Genomic DNA, 22,950 nt, shown 5'->3' on the forward strand with positions numbered 1-22,950 from the left:
TCTCTCTCTCTCTCTCTCTCTCTCTCTCTCTCTCTCTCTCTCTCTCTCTCTCTCTCTCTCTCTCCCATCTCTCTCTCTCTCCCCCCTCTCTCTCTCTCTCTCTCTCTATATATAGAGACACATTTCCTAGGTCTGGCTGTAGGTTGAGATCACAGTGACCCTTTGTAGCGCAAAATATTCCTCTTTTTTACTCCCAGATATATCAGTGGGATTCCTCAACGGCTCAGTTCCTCCATCATACAATTTATACTCTGTGAATGGCTGTGACAGTATCGACATTTACATGTATATGTATAAGTGTTCAAACCGTATGTGATCATGTGTGTGCATGTTTGTTTATGTTTGTGTGTGTGAGCATGTGTCTCATGTGTTTTTTTTTAAAAGGGACACTTTCAAAGCTCCTGAAATAGTCCCACAAACTCCCAAATGCTTTGTTTCCCACAAGAGTCTTTTTTGCCAGTCTTACTAAACCACTGACCAGCATTGCAAACCTGACCTAAACACAAGCGAGGAGTGTGTTCAGGAGAAGACCAGCACTGGCCACAGAGCCTGTATTCATGTACACACACTGGAAGTCTTGTAGAGACGGGCATGTGTGTGCCATGCAGAGAAGGTGTGAGTGCAGCTCACTGCAGTGAAGTTTCCAGTCACACAGGAAAGGGGAAGGGAATTTGAGGAGCCAAGCAGGACTGAGACTTACTGTTACCCTCCAGACAGATTGGGAGGAATGAGTGTGAGGGGAAGGAGAGAGAAGGAGGTATATATGCACATTACATCAGAAGTGTAGAAGACGAAAGCGTTTTTTTTATTTACATCCAGGTTTTTTTAAATGGACGGAAATCCAGTTGGATCTTCTGAAGGAGCAGTGGCGGTTTCATCATCATGATAGATTGTGGTGAGTAACAGTTCCCAAATTCTCACTGCCAGGTTCAAGGGTTAGGTTCAAGTCCTCTGAGTTGCAGTCCAGGTAACTAACATATTACATCTGCACAGAATTCCTGGATGTGATGAGGATATGTGTTTGTGTGTTGCACATACGTTTGTGTTTGAGGAAAGTTGCATGTATTTCTAATTTGCAAGAGCAAAATATGTCAAGAGGTTTGTAAAGTATATAACATGTATAAGCTCATATGTTTGTGTGTGTGTCAATAGAACATTACATTTGTGACGAGCAACAGTTATGCCCACATGTGAAAGGCATTATTCATGTGTATTTGTTTGCCGGAGTGTGTGTGGTTGCTCTGGGAAAATACAGACAATGACTTGAGTGTGTTGAAGGTTTTAAAGAAAGATGTGAAACATTGTAAGCATCAAAGTCATTTTTTAGTGATTTATGAATGTACGTCTATGGGATAGATGTGTGTTTGAATACCCAAGTATATGTGTTTCAGAGTATGTGTGTGTGTGTGTGAAAAGGGATTCAAGGAGTTCTAATGTAGACTAAATATGTATATTAGAGACAAAATGAAAGTGTTAGGCTCTATAACCATTATTTTGTAGAATACAGCTTGTCTGGGAAAACTATGTCGTGTCACACTCATGTGAGTCCAACACTAACTTAATTAACACAGGCACACAGACAAACACACAAATACGGTACATTCATTCAAACACGCAAACTAATACACACACATACAAGCACACACACAAACATGCACCCATCAATACCAATATTAACCCATCTATCTACTTCTCTCAATCAGCCGAGGTTTAATCTGCTGCTCTTTTGAAGATCCCACCAGCTTCTGCTGTACAGAGGCCCTGTTGTTATTTGAACCTTACTGACACAAACTCATGTGAGTGTTCATTCAGCCATCACAAACAGCTCATTTACCTTGGCCATAACCTTAATATTTCCCCTTCGGCCAAAGTATTCATGGCACACAATCTGTTATCTGTGTGCTATGACACAAGTGGTTCTGGGTGGAGGAGGACCCCTGTCTGAAAAACCTTAGCCATGGAGCTGGACATCAGGGGATAAATATTGTGCCACACCAAATTAGTAGTATATAAGGTTTTACATCGTTGTCTCTATTTCTGTGATTATGGAAGCCAGTCAAGGTGAATATGTCAAACATGACATTAACCTATCACCAACAGTGGAGTATATAAACTACAAAATAACAGGTATTTCTGTGAGATATGAGGCAGACAGTTGACAACCTCAAATAATTAAATATAAGACTGAGAACTTGTGATTTCAGTGGCAGTCTTTGGTAGGACAATGTTGACTCATATAGAAACCACACCCAGGAACCATCAAGTTTACCATGACATCCACACACACAGACTGATTTTCTCTCTCAAGAAAAACTGTTGTTGTACAGCCTGTGAGCCTCCAGCACGGAGAACTCTGTTTCCGGTTACATAATTAGTAACACACGCTCAAGATCACAGTTAAATACTCCCCAGGAAAGAAAACATAACTTTGCAATCACTGAATATTGTAGTTTAAAATGTTAGATCATTCCACATAAAAATCATATGTATATATAACCAAATAGCTTTTGGGTACTCAAAGGGTCAATAATATACAGTATATGTAATCCTTACAAAGAAAGTAAAAATAAAATGTTTTAGCATTCACTTATTTATCCAGTGATTTGCACAATATAATCAGAATATTGTGCAGATGTGACATGATGTTACAAGCCATTTCTGAATCGGAATCAAACCCAGAGATGACTTGAGGACAAAAAACAGAATCCCATTGAGTACACCTAATTTTAACATCAGGCTGACCACAGTTAAGTCTGGTGCGGGCATGTGACCTAACACTGCTGATTGTCATTCATTCAAGTCTATAGCTCTCTCGCACGCAAACAATTTTCCTATTTTTAATACAAAATTTAAATGGTTGTTGATTGGCCAAAAAAATTAAAATGAAATTGTTTAGGCTTATATAAATTGATAGTAGTAAAGGGTAAAATGAACATGATTTGGTTTTCCCCCAAAAAGGTAAACTCAACTGTCCGTTCCAACAATGATCGGAGTTGGGTTTGGAATTGGCAGTGCTTCCCACTCCTTAAGCAACATGGTTCTCAAGAATATCGTTGAGACTGAGCAAAAGTAAATCTACTACTAGTGTGCTGCCCTCTAAGGAAGCTTTGCTATTGGTCAAACCCAGCTGAGTGCAGCCTAGCCTCTTCGCTGGTGCGCTTGCCGCAGTAGGATCGAGTTGCCACGATTTACACTTGGCCAAAAGATGAGCTAGGCAAAAGGTAGAGTGTCAATGGCTGCCGCAGGTAAAGGAATTTTCATATTATCCCATTGTGTGGGGGCACTCAAGCTTTAGTACAGAGCCTGTAGTTATGTGGCTTCAGTCGGCCTGCAGCCCAGGGTCTTAGGTCCAGCTGGTGATCAACAGGTCTGGTCCACTCCTGACTCCTTACTCCAACACAAATAAACTGTGACAAACTAACATCCAGCAGCGACCACACAGGTTGTGATTAGAGAGGAAGTTATAACTGATTCCAGGTCACGTTGCCGTTACTTACATGAGGATTAAAATATTTCAACAAAGCTATGGAGTCACCAGAATGTAGGCAAGTGAACAACAAACGGACAACATTTGATTGCACATATAGACGCATTTCCTAGGTCTGGCTGTAGGTTAAGATCACAGTGATATATCAGTGGGATTCCTCGATGGCTCAGTTCCTCCATCATAGTGGCCCCAGATGTAATTTGTGGTCAGGAAGTAGAACATTTTATTTATTGTGGTATATGGTTCAGTCCCTTTAAAATATTTAATTTGTTATTTCTCCAAAGAGTCTCTTGATTCAGACCCATATTTATACTTATTTTTACTCACCTTGGTCCGTCTGGATCAATCTGTGAACGTAACAATGTGACAATGGCGTTAACTGGGACACATGGACCAACTGGTTTTATCTAGCTTTTGCCAGACTTTTCAGTGCATGTAAACATAATAAGAAATCAGATAAGAACTAAGTTGTTTTCCTGATAAATCGTCAAAAGGCTAATGAGAGAAAGTCGTGGAATATACTCTGTCTAAAGCAGAATTTATTGTTACACAAATAGTACCATTACACAAATAGATGTGTCCACGGTGACTGTCAAACAATTAGCTTGCAACATGTGATGAAGAAGTAGAACAAAAAAACTAAAAATCTAAAAAAAACTATCTGTGTTATTTTCAGAAGTAAACACACACGCTAATGCTATAAGTACATAACTGAGTCTTGAAAAAAAGAACTTGAAAACATTCTTGTAAAGCTTATTCACAGAAGGTGATTAAACAAATTGAAAACCAGCTCAACCATTCACATGACAAGATCATGTAACTTACATGAATATTGAAACATAAACTTCCTGATTTGTTTATAACCATTTGGACAAAAATTCCTGGTAGAAACACTGTCATAGACAGTTATAGCGAGACAGATGCTTCTTGTGGAACAGGACGTTCTGCTGCAGCTTTGCTGTAGCTTATGGCAACTCTGTGAATGCACCAGGCTTCTGTCAAAGCGGGAGCACAGAAACCTGCAGCCAAGCCAGCAAGTGGGAGACCGGTTACCTTTCGAAATTAAACATAGCACATGTGCATGAAGCTTTCACACTTCCCCAAAATCTCAATTAAATGAGGTTTGTCACAAAAACAAATGTGTTTGAGGTATCCCTTGAGTTGTCTGTGCTTTAAGGTGACATCTGCCACTGCATATGTATTTCTGGGAACCAGGAAGCTTGTTGACCAAGAGGCAACATAAAGGCTAACCTTTGGACATGGGATCTGGTTGAATTTGTTTTCCCAGCGAAGCTATCAATCTTTTGATTGCGCCTCCTTTTGCTGACTTCATGCTCCTAAAATAGAACTTTTTTTTTTCTGTTTATAGTTGTTTACAAATAAGAGTCTGGTTACTATTGACAGTGTTTGGTTTTGGACTCACAGAAATTGTTCTCACATAAGAGAAATAGACTAAACCAAGGGACTAATTCAAAAATAAATGAGTCTAGAATTATTGCTGTTTTTCATGTCGATGTGATATTTTTAGGCATCTGCGTGTCCTTAAACAACAGTGTCATTGAACTGCCATCAAAAGGACTTGAAGAATACTTTTTATTTATTTATTTTATGTTTTAATTCATGCCAGCATCCACAACAACTTCAACAGTTTCTCAGAAAACACACAAACAGGGCTGCAGTGAGAGTGTCCTAACTGGATTTCCTAATTGCCTTTCAGAGCGTCCCACTCCATTAGCCTTCAGGCAAGGAGGGAGGGGTGTGGTAGTTGCCGAGATCCCAGCACACACTCATACACAAATGCCGACAGCCATGCCTCAAAGATACTCTCGCCAGAAGAGGAGGGCAAGTACGGCAGCAGCTCGCAGGATGGAGAGGAGGCGTAGGGAGCAGGGGAGGAACAACAACAACAACCAGAACAGCAGTCACAAACAGTGCTCCAAGAAGCTGGTCATGCTCTCCAGGTACTGACAACAACTACTTTTCTCTAATACTTTAAATCCAGAGTCAACATTGTAATACATTCCTTGTTGTGGTTTGAGCAGGTCTTTGATCCTATGTCACTCTAAGACCACCGATGACAACCCTCTGGAATACGAGAGACTGCCCAGAAATGTGTCAAAATGGGCCACAGATGGCAGGATTCAATCGGCTGAAGGATACAACGATAAACAACCAGAGAAGTGGAGAACTGGGAACTCATGGACAGAGGGAGTCATGGGGACCGTAACCGAACCACGTTTAACCGAGATGAACGAACACAAGCGTAGCCTGAGGAGAACATTCAGCCTCAAGGTAAGACCACTGGGGTTTAGTGTGTTACACATTCTGAATCCATTTTTTCTGATGAATATCAAAATGTGTGTGACAATATTCTTTAAACTATAGGTCACACATAAGGGGAATGTTGAACTTAATTTTATGGCTTGTCGCTACACATTCTGACTGGGTACAAAGAGTCAACAGCGTGTATAACAACTAGCACCATGTTTTCTTCATGTTCTGATAATCACATGGATTGATGCATGGCTACAGGATTGGCCAGTCTGGATGTCAAACATCCTGACAAAGATGGCTTTGTTGTGTGTCTGTGTGTCTGCAGATCAGATGCTCAGCACATTCCAAAAATGTCAGGAATAGAAAGTCTCTCCATGCAGAGAAGGAAACAACGACGGTTATGGCAACTTGGTAGCATAGAGCAGAGGTGTTGGAATGTAAAGTGTCTCTGATAACGGTGGACACTCGGCAAGCTACAACAAGGACAATAAAAGACTTAAAATGAATAAACTATATGGAGTGGCAAGTGATGTGGCTAAAGCATTTGGAGACCAACTGGTCAAGTGGCCCCCTCAGATCAGCCTGTGGGTAGTTTTTGCACCAATAGCTTACTTGTAAAAAAGGATGAAACATTCTGCAAGCTTTCTGCTGTTGTGTTGCCTACTATGAAGCTACTCTAGAAGGAAATTCAGGATAGAGAAGGTGATGCACTTATAACTTTAATAGATAGACAAACATGGAGCTTTTCCAGCAGTTTAAACTTCAGTAGCTGGGATTTGAGTTACATCATTGCTTAACACCATGATCACGGAGCGTGTGCTGTTCTTTTAATCCAGGCAAGTCCATAACTTTTACAGATTTGATCATTTCAGACAAGGTTTGCAAAAACAAGCTCATCCGCATGATGCTATAGAATATTGTAAGGACTGTTGTCATTTTAAAAGTTGTACAATGACTTAATACATGTTTAAAACAGACAGGATAGACGTACCAGCAAAATAAGAACAATAACATTCTTTAATTCCCTAATGGACTGGTCTGCAATATACTGCTGCAATGGAAGACATGACAAAAAACAAGTAATTGATGTTTTAAGAAGAAGAAGAATCTATTGTCTATCTATTGTCTGTTTGTTGTAGTTATATGTCACAACACGTAAGTTAACCACTTGTTTGTTATTCTAGCGACGTACATTTTTAGTGCCTTTGCAATATTAGGAAAGTTTAACAAACAGTATATACCTAATATAAATATTCACATGCATTGTGTTGAATAACAAAAAAGAAACATCTACAGTATATTGTTCTATGTAGGCTTTATGTAGCTCTGCTTTTTAACAGTAAGAACTCAAACGGAGACTTAACAAAGCAGTCAAACAGGGAAGCCATTATTTCCAAATGTCAAAAGGACAAGATGACTCATAGCACCCACAATGCTCTGGGTCATCCTCGACTTGTTAGATAATAAGGCACATGTGTGGTGTATGTACCTACGTACTATATCTGTTCATTCGTTTATTGTGTGTCTTGATTCAGGAGAGCAGTATTTGGAGAATGTGTGTAGCAACTGGCACATCTGAAGAGGTACATGAATCACAAATTGCTAATAACCGTATCCTGACTGAGCAACAGCAGAGCAGAGAAGACCCACACAGGTAAATGTCAGCCTGTGATTCTTTTAAGAGATGTTTTTTGACCGTCCAGCAGTTCCAGACATACCACAACATTTATTACACAATTATAAATCTTCCATTTCAAAGGCACAATTATTTTTCAACATCAACCTACTACTTTTTACTAACATTGAGGCCATATTCAAGCCTGGAAAAATTAAGAAGATCTTGCTTGGATTCAAGTTCGAAAAGTTTGTTTGTAATTTATTGACACTATAATGAGTAACTATTACAGTGAGCTAGTTTAGTATTTGAAATTCTTCTAATCTAAACTAAACATATACATCATGCATTTTTCATCAGGAAACACTTGAGAAGACAGAGAAGAAAGAATAAAAAGATCAGAGAGAGAGTGATCTTTCCAAGTGTCACAGCAAGAGCCGAGAGACACCATTCTTTTTCCTGGACAAGAAAGGAGGATGTAACGATCAGCTTTTGCGTGGAAAAAGACCACATGCATATCTGCTATGAACATGGTCATTGAGGATGGTTGTTAGATCCATGAATCATGTGGTTTTATGAGTTTGAGATAGACAAGGATATTTCAAGCAATCCAATAGAAGGTGACTTGGTTATTTCAACACAGTGTTTAAAAATTTAAAATCAGTCTTTCTTAACTAAAAGTTTATCTAAAAGAAACACAAAAATGTAGCATAATTGCATATGTGATGAGCTGTTATTTTCATGTTCATCTCATCATTTCAGATATCCTCTCAGAGGCTCCAGCATCATGAGTCCAGACAATCTGGCACCCTTTAACGGAGAGTGTCTAAATAATTCTGCCTGGCTGGAGGGGGAAGGGCTGAGCAGTGTACACGTTAAGGACCACAGTCAGGTAAAGGAAGGATTATTAGGTATACTCTAGATTCCATTGTGTATGAGTTAAGTGAAGAGGAAGTTGGATGGCAGCGATGCATCACTAATGTACCACTTTGATGATCAGATCATGTGTCAGTACCGTCTAATGTTTTCTAGATGTTTGCACTTTCTAGTTACCCTTTTTGTCTTGCAGAGAGTTGTGAGACAGAAGCTTAAGAGCCAGAGATTCCTCCTCCCAATCACATTGTTCTGCCTAATTAGACACCATTAAAATGATCTTGTTTTCTTGTTTGTCTATTGCAGCATTTTTCATCGTGTGTTAACGTATCAGGTTATACAGATGACGAAATGATTGTCAACAACAACCACCTCAAGGTATCATTTTAAGCAACAACATATTTGCATCCCTTGAGAGCTGGTAGAGAGCTGGGCCCTCTAATCCATAACTTTGTTTGTGTGCATCATGTTTAGTTTCCCATTCCAGAGGTAAATGAGGAGAGAAGTTGGGAGTCCGACAAAAATGAACAGAGTCCACCAGGACAGGTGGCTGAAAGTAGGACACACTCCAATCACAAACATGTATATATACTGTATTTACAGTATATACTGCATACAAGTATATATAAATATGTGTGTGTGTGCATGTGTGTGTGTGTGTGTGTGTGAGTGTGTCTATCATGATGAAGCCTTTAACTACCAATTAAATCCAAAAATGAAAATAGATTCACTTTTTTAATCCCTCTGGAGATCTCCTTCGGGAAATTGTTCATTTCAAATGGATTGAAATCAGGTTTTATTTTCAAGTTTGAGGACTACATAACATTTGTTGATCAAACTAATGACCATGATATGCAAATATTCTGCAGGACATACAATTCTTTTTTTTTATTGCAAATAATGTGTATATAATGACCAATTGATCAAAGCATTGCAATGGGTTTAACCCTTGTGTTATCACAGGGTCAACACTAGTCACCTGGATGATTGTAATTGGTCCCCGTTTGATCCAAGTCAGAGATGATGTAAAATTATATTATATTTTCTTCAGTATTTGGACCCAGATTAAACTACACCAAAAATAACATTTCATAATCCTGATTGACAAGCATTTATTTTTAAGGTCATTCTCATCACTGTGGCAGGTGTGCGGCCATACTGGATCGGGGATCTAGAAAGCATCATAATGAAGAGCCCTGAGCTGTACCGGACTCAGGGGAACAGCAGTTTCAGCGGAAACAGGAAGTCACTCTCCCAACAGCTGGATTTTTGTCAAACCCAATCCCAGGTAGTTGCACAGCAATTCCTCATTGAAAATAAACAATAAGAAATTAAGAAGGCATAACAATAGAGAGATAATAACCTCTTATAACCTCTTCTGACTTGGATATGTATCACTATGCTAAACAAAGCTTAATTTTATCTTTGAAACATTAAATTATGAAGCCAAATATTACACCAAAGTGTGTTTGTGTCAGCATAACTGTAGCAGAGTTTACGAGTTCCAATTGTTCTTCTTATCAAAATGACTGTGTCGTCACCTTAACCAGTTGTTAAGAAGGCTTAGATGATATGAAAAATGCTTTAATCCATCACAAATAATGTAATTATCTGTTCAGCATAAGGTGTATTTCCAGACCGTAATGAGGCCGTCACGTTCTCTCAGCTCGGCCCAACTCCTTCACTCAGGCAGCAACGCTCAGGCCTTTATTATTTGTAATATTGTGCTGATGAAAGGTCATGGGAAGGTAAGAACACCACATACGTACATACAACAGATTTTATCTCTTCTATGTGATCGTGTCCAGCAAAACATATGCGAACTTATTTTTTAACTAAAACAAAACCATATAACTATAATACTCGTGGATGAATTTTATTTTGTGCTACCATGTGTTTTGCGAGACAGGATGCATCTATTTGCTATCGTCGCAAAATTTTAATTTTGTGCATGTTTAACACTATCTCTTGCTTGTTGCATTGAGAGTGTAATAGACACACAATGTTCTTTATGTGTATTGTAATGTGAGTGCTATGTACATGTACAGCAGCTATACACACCATTGTACTCAGGATTAGATATTAAATTGACACATTACAGATTATTCTAAATGTTTATTCATGTTGTTCTTTTTCTGAATTTTGGCTGGATTGAGAAATATAAGTGATATGGCTGACAATTTACTGGTCTTTGGGCAAATGTACAGATCCAGAACACACTACATATTCAAGATATTTCGTCAAACAGTTAGTAAATCTGTCTGCTTCAGTAACATCATTTTTTAAGGATGTTCTTTAAATAATTTACCACTGGATAGGCTTCAAATATCGAGGGGTACATCTAAGGTACCCTCAGCTTCATCTCTAAGTGTGCTGCTGAAGTTTCCAACACTAAGAAAGTGGTATTTCAGAAACATTGATAAACCCAGAGATGCTATTGACACCCTTATTGTTGTGATTCCCCTTGAGATTCAGTGGTTGCCAGCAGTCTATTCTATTTGGGTGTTATACCTGTATTAATTCATGTGTTCCACTTTTTATTCAGGGTTTAGGGTTCAGCATAGTTGGTGGAAGAGACAGCATGCATGGTCCAATGGGGATCTATGTCAAGACTATCTTCCCAGGAGGGGCAGCAGCTGCAGATGGAAGACTACAAGAGGGTAAACAAAGCATATATCACTTAAAAACGACTAACTTTTAACTGCATTTTTAGTCATTATTTTAAGCTCTTGATTTTTTATTTTTGTTGTTGTTGTTGTTGTTTTTGGCAGGCGATGAGATACTAGAGCTTAATGGAGAATCTCTCCATGGTCTGAGCCATGATGATGCCCTGCTACAGTTTAAAGTAAGAAATATTTCCTAAACAGTCATACAGTCTCTGTCGCATGTTCTGAATTGTGTTACCTCAATTTTATATAAACCCAAACACACATTAATCAATGTAACAGTAATGCATGAACAGCATCTTTCCCATTTGCCTATGAGTGAATGAATGAATTGACGACGAGATGTGGCGAATTAGGAAGATCAGGATGAGACTGGTTAAGGACATCAGCAGGGAGGAGCAGGAGGTAAGAAGCCAGTGGATGTAACATGAAAAAAAGGAAACTGTTGCGGAAGGCCGACATTCACGGCTGTTAGCTGAATTGGGTCACCAGACCCCTGAAACAACTTTGTTCAGCTCAAAAAAATCGAAGTTTGGGAAGGTTTTTAGTGTTTGGTCACGGAATGACCTACACATAGCAGATTGCAATGTGTCCAAGTGTAGTCCCCAAGAGTTAACCCTTTAGAAACACTAATCGTCTTGAAAAGCAGTTTGGCCGTTACAATTCAATCCGGTGCAGAGGAGAATGATTTACTGGAGCACTCAAAAAAATAGGTTCTAGCAAGCGATTATCTTGTTTCTTTTCAACCATTTGAAAATAAATATCTTCTATTCAAGTTAGATAAGATGTTTCAAATGGAGGGATAACATTTTGGTAGCGTTGCTAATATTGTTGAGTAGAGCCACGTAATGAATTGACATCTAATTTAAGTAATTACAATGGTTTAGAATGTGTACATAGTTACAACATTGTGTCACAGACTCTTGGCAAAAGTTATTGAACATTTTCAACCCTGACAATAGTCTAGCCTCTTCACCCAGCCAGTGTGCCAAAGGTTAAGAAAAGCTTCTTGAGTAAGAACAGCCTCGGTTTTACCCGCTTCAATTCGTGAGCTGTGTTCACAGACTAACTGTTCTGTGTAGGTCTGCAATTTGGGATTTTACTACCTCAGCTGTAGTGAGAAGTTTGGGCTGTCTGTCTATTATTTTCAATGAATCACTTGCAAACTTCATGATTGTGTCCATTGTGTCATGGCAGAGTAGTTGAGAGTGACTGGAATGCGCAGATAATTCATCTGTGTTCAGTAAAATATAAAGAACGTTCTTATGCATTTTTATGTTGTGTTCTATTAATTCACTGTTTCTGGTGAAGAAATACATTGATGTACTTAAATTGAAGGACAGCATTATTACAGATGGGCCTTCTTTAAACACGTTTCTAATTTATTTGCAAATTTTAGTATTGTTTTCAAATAAATCTTAAATTTGTCTTCAATTCCAATTCCTTATATTTCGTGAACTAATGTTTGTATCAAATGTGTTTTCTAAAACACATTTCTGAAATGCTGTTATTTACTTACAATGATGCAATTTGCGTTAGATTCTATCTTAAAATAACTGTGTAAATCAATCCCGACACAGCCATTAGGGAATTGACATAGTTTGGCTGAAGGCCCTTTGAGGATTGCAGAATGATCTTAAAACGTGTAACTACGTTATTTCGGCTATTATTTGTATTTTGCTTGAAGTCAGCAGAACAATATCCCTGTAGGCACCCCTTCACTTTAACTAACTACAATTGTTTCTATTGCAGCAAATCCGGAAGGGCCTGTTGACTCTAGTGGTCCGTACCAGCCTGCGTGGGGGCTCCTTGTGTGGGCAGTCAGCGGTGGCTCAGCTGTGCCGGTCTCGCTCCCTTAGCTCCACTGGAGGCATGGCCCACCTCAGTAACAATGATATCAGGAGCTTCAGCTGCATAACTAGCTGCAACACTGGACAGGAGACCAAAGCACAGGATCGCATCATGATGGAGATCATCCTGCTGAAAGGTCAGCTGCTTGACAATTGTAAACCTTTATTTAAGATCACAGTGTTAATTGAATTTACCTGGTAGAGGCCAGCGTGGGTCTTGGAATTGGACTTTGTTGTGTTCCAACTGCTGATGGGTATCCTGGAATCTTCATCCACACCCTCTCTCCTGGATCTGTGGCTCATATGGATGGAAGGCTTTGGTAGGTACATACATAGATTGTTATTATGTACTGAATTTGTTACACAATTTCTTTACTAATTGTCTGGCAGTGAAAACGGAGTGTTTTTATCTAGAACTAAATAAACATATTAACTGTCTTAACATGTATAAACTGGCAAAGTTGGCAGTTTTACATAGCATGGAAATAAACAAGCTTTACCTGTTTTCAACATTTACTATTTGTTTAGGCCCCTTTAAATGAATTCCATATTCACATTCCATATTTGGCTTTTATACTACAGCTGTGGAGACGAGATCATGGAGATCAATGACACTGTTGTTTACAACATGGCACTGAATGATGTCTACACCGTGCTAAGCCAGTGCCCACCCGGCCCAGTCCACATCATCATCAGCCGACACCCAGACCCAAAAGTAAGACATCTCTGCAATATGTTGCATTCATAGCTAGAAGATGATATATATACGCAGTAACTGGATAAAATCCTTCAACATGTTAAAAATCTTCTATTTGTTCTATTTCTACTTCTATTTCTTCTGCTGATGATTCACTCTTCTGCTTCAGATCTCAGAGCTGCAACTGAATGATACAATTGCTCGGGCAGTGGAGACCAGTAGGCTAAGGAAGGAGAAGAGCCAGTGGAGCATCGATGGTAAGGCTTCAACAGAATTTAAAATGAAAACTAAAAGAAAAGACCTTCAGTCAAAGTTTTGTGCTCAGAACTTCAGCGACTGGACTCTCGAAACAGGATAGGATGTGACCCTTGCCTGGAGAGGAGTTTCAGTCAAGTCACAATCAGAAGAGCTCAGAAAACCATGACCCGTTCCTGCAGTGACAACACCAGTACTCGCCACCACAACCTTCACAACCATTACAAACATCGATTTCCAACCAACCCTCCCTCGACCACACACCATAGTCTGTGCACATCCAAGGTGAGATGTCACCACCAATTGACATGATATGAGTGAGTAATGATCATCGGCCAGATTATGATCTTCGGGACCTTGTCAGGATTAGCCTGAAATAATGGAGCAGATCTGCTCTGTCGTTGGCTTAATACCAACAAGAGAGAATATAATGTTGGTGGCAGAGGAGATTGGGCACCAGCCAAAGGCATTGGCAGTTCAATCCCTCAATCTTTTTGGACATGATATGTCAGCTCTCTGACCAGGAATACATATGAGCTGTAAGGTATTGTGTGTCATCCAGTTGAGAAGTCAAGAAGGTCTTGACTTGCTTGTGGGACTCTTGAGGAAGCTAACGACAGGCACCAAGCGGTGTGCAGGATTTTTCAATGCAAAAAACCTATATGTGGAAGGATTACCCTGAGGGGATGAGCTCCAGGTCAAAACTGTTTGAGGTGTAGCCGGAGTCTCAAAAATGTACATTATGACAAAGTTTTATCTTTAAAAATGTATTAATGACTTTATACTTTCATCATTTAAACACACACCTGGAGGCGGAAGAAGTGGGGAACTGTTTTTGATATCATCCTACACTTCAGTCTCTTGCAGATGGCTTACCAGACAACAGACTATCAGCACCGCCTGCGTATCCTGAGGATGAGTATAATATACCATACCTTTCTGCACCTAGCAATTTGTCTACTCAGAAATCACCCCGCAGATCAAATGAGGTGAGTTGAGAGTGTAAGTTTCTTTTTCCAATACATTTTTTTGTTAATTATAAATTACAACAACTTTAAACAATCCCCCGTGAAGCATATTTATTAAGTGCTTATGTAAATATAACAACTCTGATGCCATCCAGTGCAAATTGCTAATCTCAAGTGAGTTTTCTGAAAAAGTAGCTAAACTATTTAATATTTTGTTGCGATCAAGATCACTCTTGGAAAACACATTCAGGTTCACCATAATAAATGTATTTTTTGTTTTCCCCATCTATATTTTATCCATATAATAACACTTTTTGCACATGAAAAATCGCTGAGTAGTCAAAGCCAGTTTGTAGTTGCATTGCAGCTCTCTCTAAAAAGTTTGATGAATCCATCTAAATATTCATCTAAAATAACATAATATGTCATTTTAGATTAATATTTAAATTGCTGATTTACTAACCTTGATTAACTGATTGAAAAATATTCGTTTTTCCAAATCACTGTTATCAATAAGGGACATGTCATACTTCTAAAAGGGTTCTATTAGGCTTTTCATGTCTGAAGATACACATCTGATGCGATAGCGAGAATGAACAGAGGATTTCAGAAAGTATTGAAAATAGGTTCTCCAGTGGGTCCGGTTAGCACGGAGACCCAAAGATAAGGCGGGCATATCAATGGCAAAGTTTTTTTTATCCCTACCCCAAAAAAGTTAGTCTTGAATGTAATTTGATGCCTACCTTGCTAAATAGTGGTTTGCTTTATTTTTCTGTGGTTCTGGTTGTAGTCAGAGTCTGCTAGGATGTGTATCGCACCAACTCACCACTGTTGGCATCAGGATGATGATGCAGGAGAGGAAGGCTATATTGGAGACTCCAGTGGGTCTAGTCGAGGTTCTCCAGTGGAAGCAAATGGAGTGAAGCTTCAATCACACAGCCACTGTTTGGTCAGTCAGCATTTTAAATCATCATTCATATGTACTGTTGTCCACATGCTGCAAATCTGTGTCTACACAGCCAGATTAGTAGAACAATTAAATGCAGATATTACATATACCTGCGCTGTGTTATGCACACAAATGTTTACATTGAGGGCAAATTGCATGGCAAACAGAGAAAGCTGATTTTAAAAAAGTTGTCACCTGTTTGAATTTCGCATAAACAAATTGTTGTAAAATTAACTATTTACTGAAACTTAAACCAACGAGTAAAATACGAACCTGTTATTTCAAAACAGAATTGAAGAGTTAAACTCTATTTAAAGTTTATAAAATTCCTATGTTTTCTGACCATTTCGTCACTCCCGACTCACATTGTAATAAGAAAACATTTGTACAAGTCAGATACAAGGTCACTTCTTTTGTTACAAGTGATACAAACGTCTTGCGTGTGTTATACGATTGCCTACTTTATTGGTGTGTTGAAATGACTCTTAATCACCTGTTTGGGCTTAAAAATAGCTGTGATGAGATACAGGTTTGTGTGTTGTTAGACATGCAAAGGAAGTGAAGTAGTACAGTGCTGTTACACTTTTCAGGCCCAAAATGTGTAGACTCAGTAGTAGTGCTGCCTTATAGTAGCCTTTTGGAACCTAGTTCCTCAGTGGACACCAGCTGGCTTGTCCAAAAAAGATCAGATCTTCATCTGTTTCTTCTTTTTTTATGGAGGTTGGCAAACAACATAGAGGTGCATTACCGCCACCTACTGGTGTGAAGTGTGGGTCGTAATCGCATTTCATCTTATTTACTAATTAGTATATCAGAATCAGAAACTTGTATAGCCAAAGGATTTTTTTTGTGGTGTCAGTACAGAATCAAATAATAAAATAAAATAACACACAAAATAAGCAATAGAACAAAGACCCAAGCACCAAAGCAGCCAATCTATGGTGCCTATAAGAATAGACTATTTACAACTTATACTCATGAGTCACACATTTTCATATTTTCTTTACTAATTTTGTTTTTCTAAGATATTGCAGTACTTTATTTTTAAATTTTCACTCGAATTTCCGGAATCTTCCTCTCTTAGTCATATGAAACATTTTAGACATTTTTATTCGTGCAGGCTTTTCCTTGTGTTTGTCTCGGTGTTGTCTTGACCTTTTAAGTTTTTTTTTTATTGGGCATTTTTTGATTGTTTGAGCACTTTGTGAACCTGGTCTGGAAAAGCGCTTTATAAATACTTATATAATTACTTACTTACTTACTTATATTTTAGAGATTTTTTTATAACATGTTCTATTGTTATGGTTTTTCACAATTTCCCGACCTGTGATCTGTTACCACTATATTTCTTTATGTCCTATAATGTAAAGTCATCAAAGAACTGTGTTACATTCCATGTCAAGCCTTCATAAATCATAATTGTTCTTTATTACACTTCCTATTTCCATTGACTTTCCTTTGAAACATTCTTTAACTGTGAACGTATAAATATCTTTAGTGGTTGTATTGCTTACATTACTAACCTCTCATCTTTCCTCTCTTCTTTGTTGTCACTTGCAGTTCTTCAGCAGCTTATACAAAGCTTTGAGAAATATTCTGAGGTTGCTCTTGAGGAACGTATGTCTGTCATTGACTATTACAAGCATGATATAGTTGATTATGTCTCCTTCAAAAGCTTTACTTTCCATGCTCCATTGACAATTTAAGTTGCTTCTATCGCTGATCCTTCCTCAGAACATCCGTTTCATTACCTACTCCACACAAACTTATAGCCCTCCTCTATGCAGACTCCTTTCTTCTACTAAGCATTTTGAGTTTCTTGTGACTGCTGTGTAAAGGCTGACTGCTGTTACTCCACCTCTCTGCGGTGACATTTAGAGAACAAGTTACACTCAATGTTTCCTGTTTGTTTCAGGAAAAAGAAGTCTTGAGAGGAGACTCTGAGAAGAACAGAGGCGAGTGCACCAGTGTTACATCCAGTAAAGGTGAGCCCATTCAGATATTCTTTCTTACATAAATGCAGACGTTTGGCTTTATTTTTGGTTTTTATTAGGGAGGAAATGGAACCAAAATGACATACTTTAAGAAGATTTGATGAACAGCAAATGAGGGACATCAGCACTGTTTACAGATCCGATTATCACACCAACTTTAATGTGGTTGTAATGTTTGTGATGTCATCGCAAATGCTGCCATGATGGTATATCTTCAGTTGATAGTAGTTTCTGTCAAACATGAAAGCAATGAATGGTGAACTAAAAATTTAACATTTGAATAAAGGGAAAATAAGCATTTGTCTCCGAAATGCTTCATTTCGGATGTTGATGTTCTTATACTTGCATTGTACGCCTAATCTATCAGTCATAAAAAATGGTTGACTTTAACACTCTGTAGCTTGGTTCAAAATATACTTTGTTTTAAATAGACTTTTAATAATACATCTTGCAAACTAGGGGATATACGTAATAACATTAAATATTTATCTCAATGAAAGTTTACAAATTCCTTACTTTAACTAAAATGATTTGTGTATAGTGCTACTGGCCTTCCAAGTCTAGGGTTCTTATTCATGACAAGTGTGACCATCATCTTTTCATTGGAAGTAATAACCTTCCCTTGCATACAATAAAACACCATTTGACATGTCAACAACTGAACAACTGTAGGTGATTAAAAAAATATGCATTTGTATGATGACCCACAGGTTGTGAGATAGTAACTAAAAAAGGGTTGAACTGTGTTTTGGTTCAATAAAACCAAAATATTGCCCTCCTCACTACTACAAAGTATTAATTTAAGCTAATTTAAGTTATTAATTTACAAACTTGAAAAATAAGACTATCAACAAGTTTGCCATTAAAAGTGGAAACTGACACATGTTAAGTAGGTAATTATTACCATACGTCCTGTTTTGCATATCATGATCTCCATGAGTGGACCTGAAATTTGTTTAATTGAAGTCATCCGATGACCCTCATTCCTGTGTGATGTCAACAGGTGGAGCATCCTGTAACACTCATCCTAAGAGAGTTCCTCTAAAGAGGCAGAACCATATTGAGCAGTTTCAAGACCCCTGGGTCTGCCATTCAGAGACAGAGGTTCACTCTGTGGTCCCCCACTTGAAACAGCTCTCTTCAAGCATGGACGATAAAGAGAAATCCCTGGAGATGGTCTCCGGTGATATAGCCTCACAGAGCATACACCACCTGACCACTGAAACACAAAACCCTCCCTCAGCAAAAGTGGGACCCCCGGTGGCCCCAAAACCTGCCTGGTTTCGCCAGAGTCTCAGGAAGATTCAGCCTGATCAAGATGATAGAAAGATGCACCCTGAGCTCAGACCAGGCTACAGCAGAAGCTCCTCCCCAAGCTTGTCTTTTAAACAAAAGATCCACTCGTTTGAGGCGTTTTGCAGCACAGAGAGTCCCGACACAATGGGGACCAGGAGGCGCCCAGTGGTGTCCTCCGCTTCTTTACCTCTGATGGTGATAGAGTCTAGAGGTCAGGCATCAAACATGGCAAAAAGTGAAAAAGCTAGTATTCCCAGAGTGATCCATATTGAAAGCGCAAGTGGGTCAATGCACTCTAATCCTGCACCTGCTCCCCCCACTGTCCAACTTGACGACTCTGGCCATACAAAACTTCCACAGTCTGGAATGGAACCTGCCTTGTCCTCACTTGTCCCTGCTTCTACTGATCCTGCTTTGCCAGCCATCGAAGACACTGAAAAGACTCTGAATATTGTGTCGTCTGATGAAGAGCCTAAACCAGATGACCTCCATGATCTGGATTCTAAAGCATCAAGTCTTAGTGCTGAGACCTTTATCTCGACTGCTGTGGACAATCTAGCCGAGGAGATAGAAGAAGGTCGACCACAGGGACAAAGAGTTATCGGAAGTGTGATGCCCCCAGTGCTCACTGAACCCCCTCAAGATAGTAAAGAGGAAAGTTTGGGGAAGATTCTCGTCTTCAGTAACCAGGTACTGACAAACTTGTCACAATCTACAAGCATGGTTCCTGTGGTTATTGCTTCCATCAACCCTTATTAAGTGCAAAATGCCTTATTATAACAATGACTTTCTTCATGTCTTTTAAATAGCAATATTAGTCAGTGGTTTCTATCGTCATGTTCACTCTTTTATCTTTCATCATCCCCATGTTACACCACAAACAACTCTAAAAGTGAAAAAAGACACATACAGTACTGACCACTGCATGTCTCATTTAAAATGGGACAAAGTCTTTCCCTGCTGAAACTGTTAAGGCAGAAATAAAACATAAAACTAAACTGACAAATACAACGTAGGTTTATTCAGTAATCACAATACTTAATATAGCTATAAGCATTAGCAACTGATATTATTTCTGTAATTACATATGTGACTTGGTCAATTTCAGGTGTCACAGGCCTTGATGCGTACTTTGCCAGATTACCCTCTTTACAATGGAGAGCCCCACTCTCTGAAACAGCATGCCACACATGCCCCCTCAACCGAGCATAAGAATGATGACCCTGCCCTCCACTGTTGTGACACAGGGTTCTCCGTAAGGTAAAGTCATTTTGGCGAGAAGTAGCAACTTTCTCTGTATGTGTCAGCTCTTAAAAAAGGAAGCGGTTTCTTCTTTCTTTTTTTTTGTTTAACATACTTCCTGTTTCAGATGATGTTTTACCAGTATGTGTCTTCACAGCTTAGCCACCCTGAGGGAGTGCACAATCGAGCAAAAAGAGGAGGGTTCACTGAAGGCAGCAACCCCTTCAGCCTGCGCAGAGGCTGTCATCTCTGCCATCCCGTCGCAGGAAATCGATCAGATGATCCAGGAAGTGGGGTCCTTGGATGAAGAAACATTGAGGGTGAGTGACACTGAGCACGATTAAACCAGATCTTGTATGACAACATAAAAACAACAACCACTGACACCTGTGTAGTGAGTGAATACTCCTTTGCCACCTGTAGTATTCAACAGCTACTCACCAATGTATGCACACATTGCATGCAAACACACACAGGTACATGACTGTGACTGTTGTCTTTTCGCAGCAACTGTCCGATGTTCATGTTGTTATTCTGCACAAAGAAGAAGGAGCAGGTTTGGGCTTCAGCCTCGCTGGTGGGTCCGACCTAGAGAGCAAAGCTCTTACAGTAAGTGATTACATGACCAGTGCTGTGGCAAACACAGTCGTAATTCTTCCAAGTTAACAGATATCACTGTCCTCTCCTTAAATGTTGAAGAATGAAACATTCGGTTCTGGAAAGATAACATGACTTATTTGGCTGTAATGAGATTGAAGAGAGAGCCCAGTATATGTATCAGTGTTCAGCAGAGAGTCTAGGGACTACTGTACGTTGTCAGAGGAAGCATCTATACCAGAGGTTCAGAGCTAGGACCAAAAAGATCTCTATGAAGATGATAGTGACTATAAACTTATAGGGATGGATATAGATTCCTTCCAAAAACCAGAATAATCGCGATAAATCCTACTGTCGATAATCATGACATTCAGCCCACCTACTGCTTGAACAGTTCTTTCACTTATAAACTCACCCTTTTTCTTAAAGGTGCACAAAGTGTTTCCCACCGGTCTGGCCATTCAGGAGGGCACAATCCAGAAAGGAGACGTGGTCTTGTCCATCAATGGTCAAACTCTACGAGGAGTCACCCACGCAGAAGCCACTGCTCTTCTGCGCCAGGCACGAACCCTAAAGCTGGCCGTAGTGGTCGTCTGCAAGAGAGCAGAGAAGGGGGAGGCAGCAAAAGAGCCGGTCTCTGCAGGTAAGGCTGAATATGTCCGTCACGAATGGCACATCATGACTCACTCCTTGTGTAACTGCAGAGGACCAAGGTTCTGAGAAGACTGTGGTGCTGGAGAAGGGGGCAGGAGGAATGGGCTTCACTCTGGAGGGAGGCAAAGGATCCATTCAGGGAGACAGGCCATTGGTTATTAGGAGGATATTTACAGGTGATGATGATGATGTTAAAATTCAAATATTAGCTCTTCTGTGTTTCTGGAAAAAAACTAAAAGATGTAACTACCCGTTTCCACAAGTCTTTGGGCAACATGCAGCCCTTTGTCTTTCCTCATTAGGCAGGATGGATAATATAAAACTGATCATTAATAAACGTATTCAACACACACATATTCACCAATCTCGCTTTTAATATATCTTTTCTATTGAATGTGTAATACTTTCTAAACAAACCCCACAGAACATTATGATGCATCTGAAAGATTGGTTCATAATTATGAACGGCAACTTATAACCAGGTTATTATTGTAAGTGTTGTTTTTAAATGTTTTTCAAGTCTTGCAAAAGTGACAACTGAGATTTAAACAAATAACTGAATATTGCAATTTTAATATTATTACTTCATTCATTTCAAGACTCAAAGAACTGCTCAGATATATAAGAATCGTTTATTTTTAATAAATTAAAATTAAAATGTTATAGGTATACTCAGTATAGGATGACTTCAGACCTTTGAGTTGTCATTGTGTTTTTCAAGTAAGTAATTATATGATCAATGAGAACTCATTTTTAGAATGCAACATTCTGTTATTTGTGATTACATCGTGATTGCAAGATTGTTCCCACTCATCCACTGTAGTAATATTTTATAAGGCTTCTTGTAAGTATTATTATTCCATTTAATGTCTATGATTGTGCTCATAATGCATTGACAACAAGACCTTCATAGAAAGTGTAGCCCATTTTGGTTTAGAATTAATATTTGACATTTTTATTGACATTTTTTTTTGTTTTTCTCTTTCTTTTTTTTTTTCACAAGTCAGTATGTTTTCCCATTTCCCATATAAAGACAGTATAATTATTTAAACTGAAAAAAACACCTCACAATAATAGACATAATGTCAACATTAAATTACACACCCCTCAAAAACCGACATAATCTGATAGTTCAAGAATCGGTCAGTGTCATTGGCACCATAGATTCAAACCAAACCGATGCATTATTGTCATTGGAACCATCACATTTCTGGAACAATGAATACATGCACCTCATTTAAACGTGCCTGACTTAATGAAGATGTTTATCAAATTAATCGATTACATATTTGTGTTTTGTGTGTGACAGGTGGAGCGGCAGAGCAGAACAACCTACAGCTTGGCGATGAAGTGGTTAACATCCATAACCTCAATGTGCAAGAAATGACCCGCTTTGAGGTCTGGAACTTGATAAAAACTTTACCTGATGGGCCAGTCACCGTGTCGATCAGAAGGATTGAAGTTGCTCAGAAGTAATGGACACTTAAATATATTTATGTTCTGTAACAAAGTTTCCAATAAAGTGAAACAAAG

At 38.9% G+C, this 22,950-nt stretch overlaps 1 protein-coding gene across 1 annotated transcript; it reads left to right on the forward strand.

Annotated features, from left to right (window-relative positions):
- Positions 1-752: 752 nt before the first annotated feature.
- Positions 753-22,898, forward strand: il16 (interleukin 16). Its single transcript, XM_087785430.1, has 26 exons — positions 753-895; positions 5,205-5,448; positions 5,530-5,779; positions 7,297-7,415; positions 8,139-8,268; positions 8,556-8,627; positions 8,724-8,805; positions 9,395-9,537; positions 9,887-9,997; positions 10,795-10,909; positions 11,021-11,094; positions 12,668-12,902; positions 12,968-13,085; positions 13,348-13,480; positions 13,632-13,719; positions 13,788-14,002; positions 14,575-14,706; positions 15,476-15,634; positions 17,550-17,619; positions 18,632-19,614; positions 20,033-20,184; positions 20,324-20,486; positions 20,674-20,775; positions 21,193-21,406; positions 21,468-21,593; positions 22,727-22,898. The coding sequence occupies exons 1-26, from the start codon at positions 883-885 to the stop codon at positions 22,891-22,893; spliced, it is 4,410 nt and encodes a 1,469-aa protein (XP_087641556.1). The 5' UTR covers positions 753-882; the 3' UTR covers positions 22,894-22,898.
- Positions 22,899-22,950: the final 52 nt, after the last annotated feature.

The sequence above is a fragment of the Callionymus lyra genome, chromosome 2 (assembly GCF_982586985.1).
Source record: "Callionymus lyra chromosome 2, fCalLyr1.hap1.1, whole genome shotgun sequence".
NCBI classification, from domain to species: Eukaryota; Metazoa; Chordata; class Actinopteri; order Syngnathiformes; family Callionymidae; genus Callionymus; species Callionymus lyra.

What these genes read in the sequence shown, in the direction of transcription:
- il16 (XM_087785430.1), top strand. An exon ending in GAGCCAGTGGAGCATCGATG is followed by an intron (nt 13,720 to 13,787) that starts GTAAGGCTTCAA and finishes TTTTGTGCTCAG; the next exon opens with AACTTCAGCGACTGGACTCT. An exon ending in CACCCCGCAGATCAAATGAG is followed by an intron (nt 14,707 to 15,475) that starts GTGAGTTGAGAG and finishes TTCTGGTTGTAG; the next exon opens with TCAGAGTCTGCTAGGATGTG.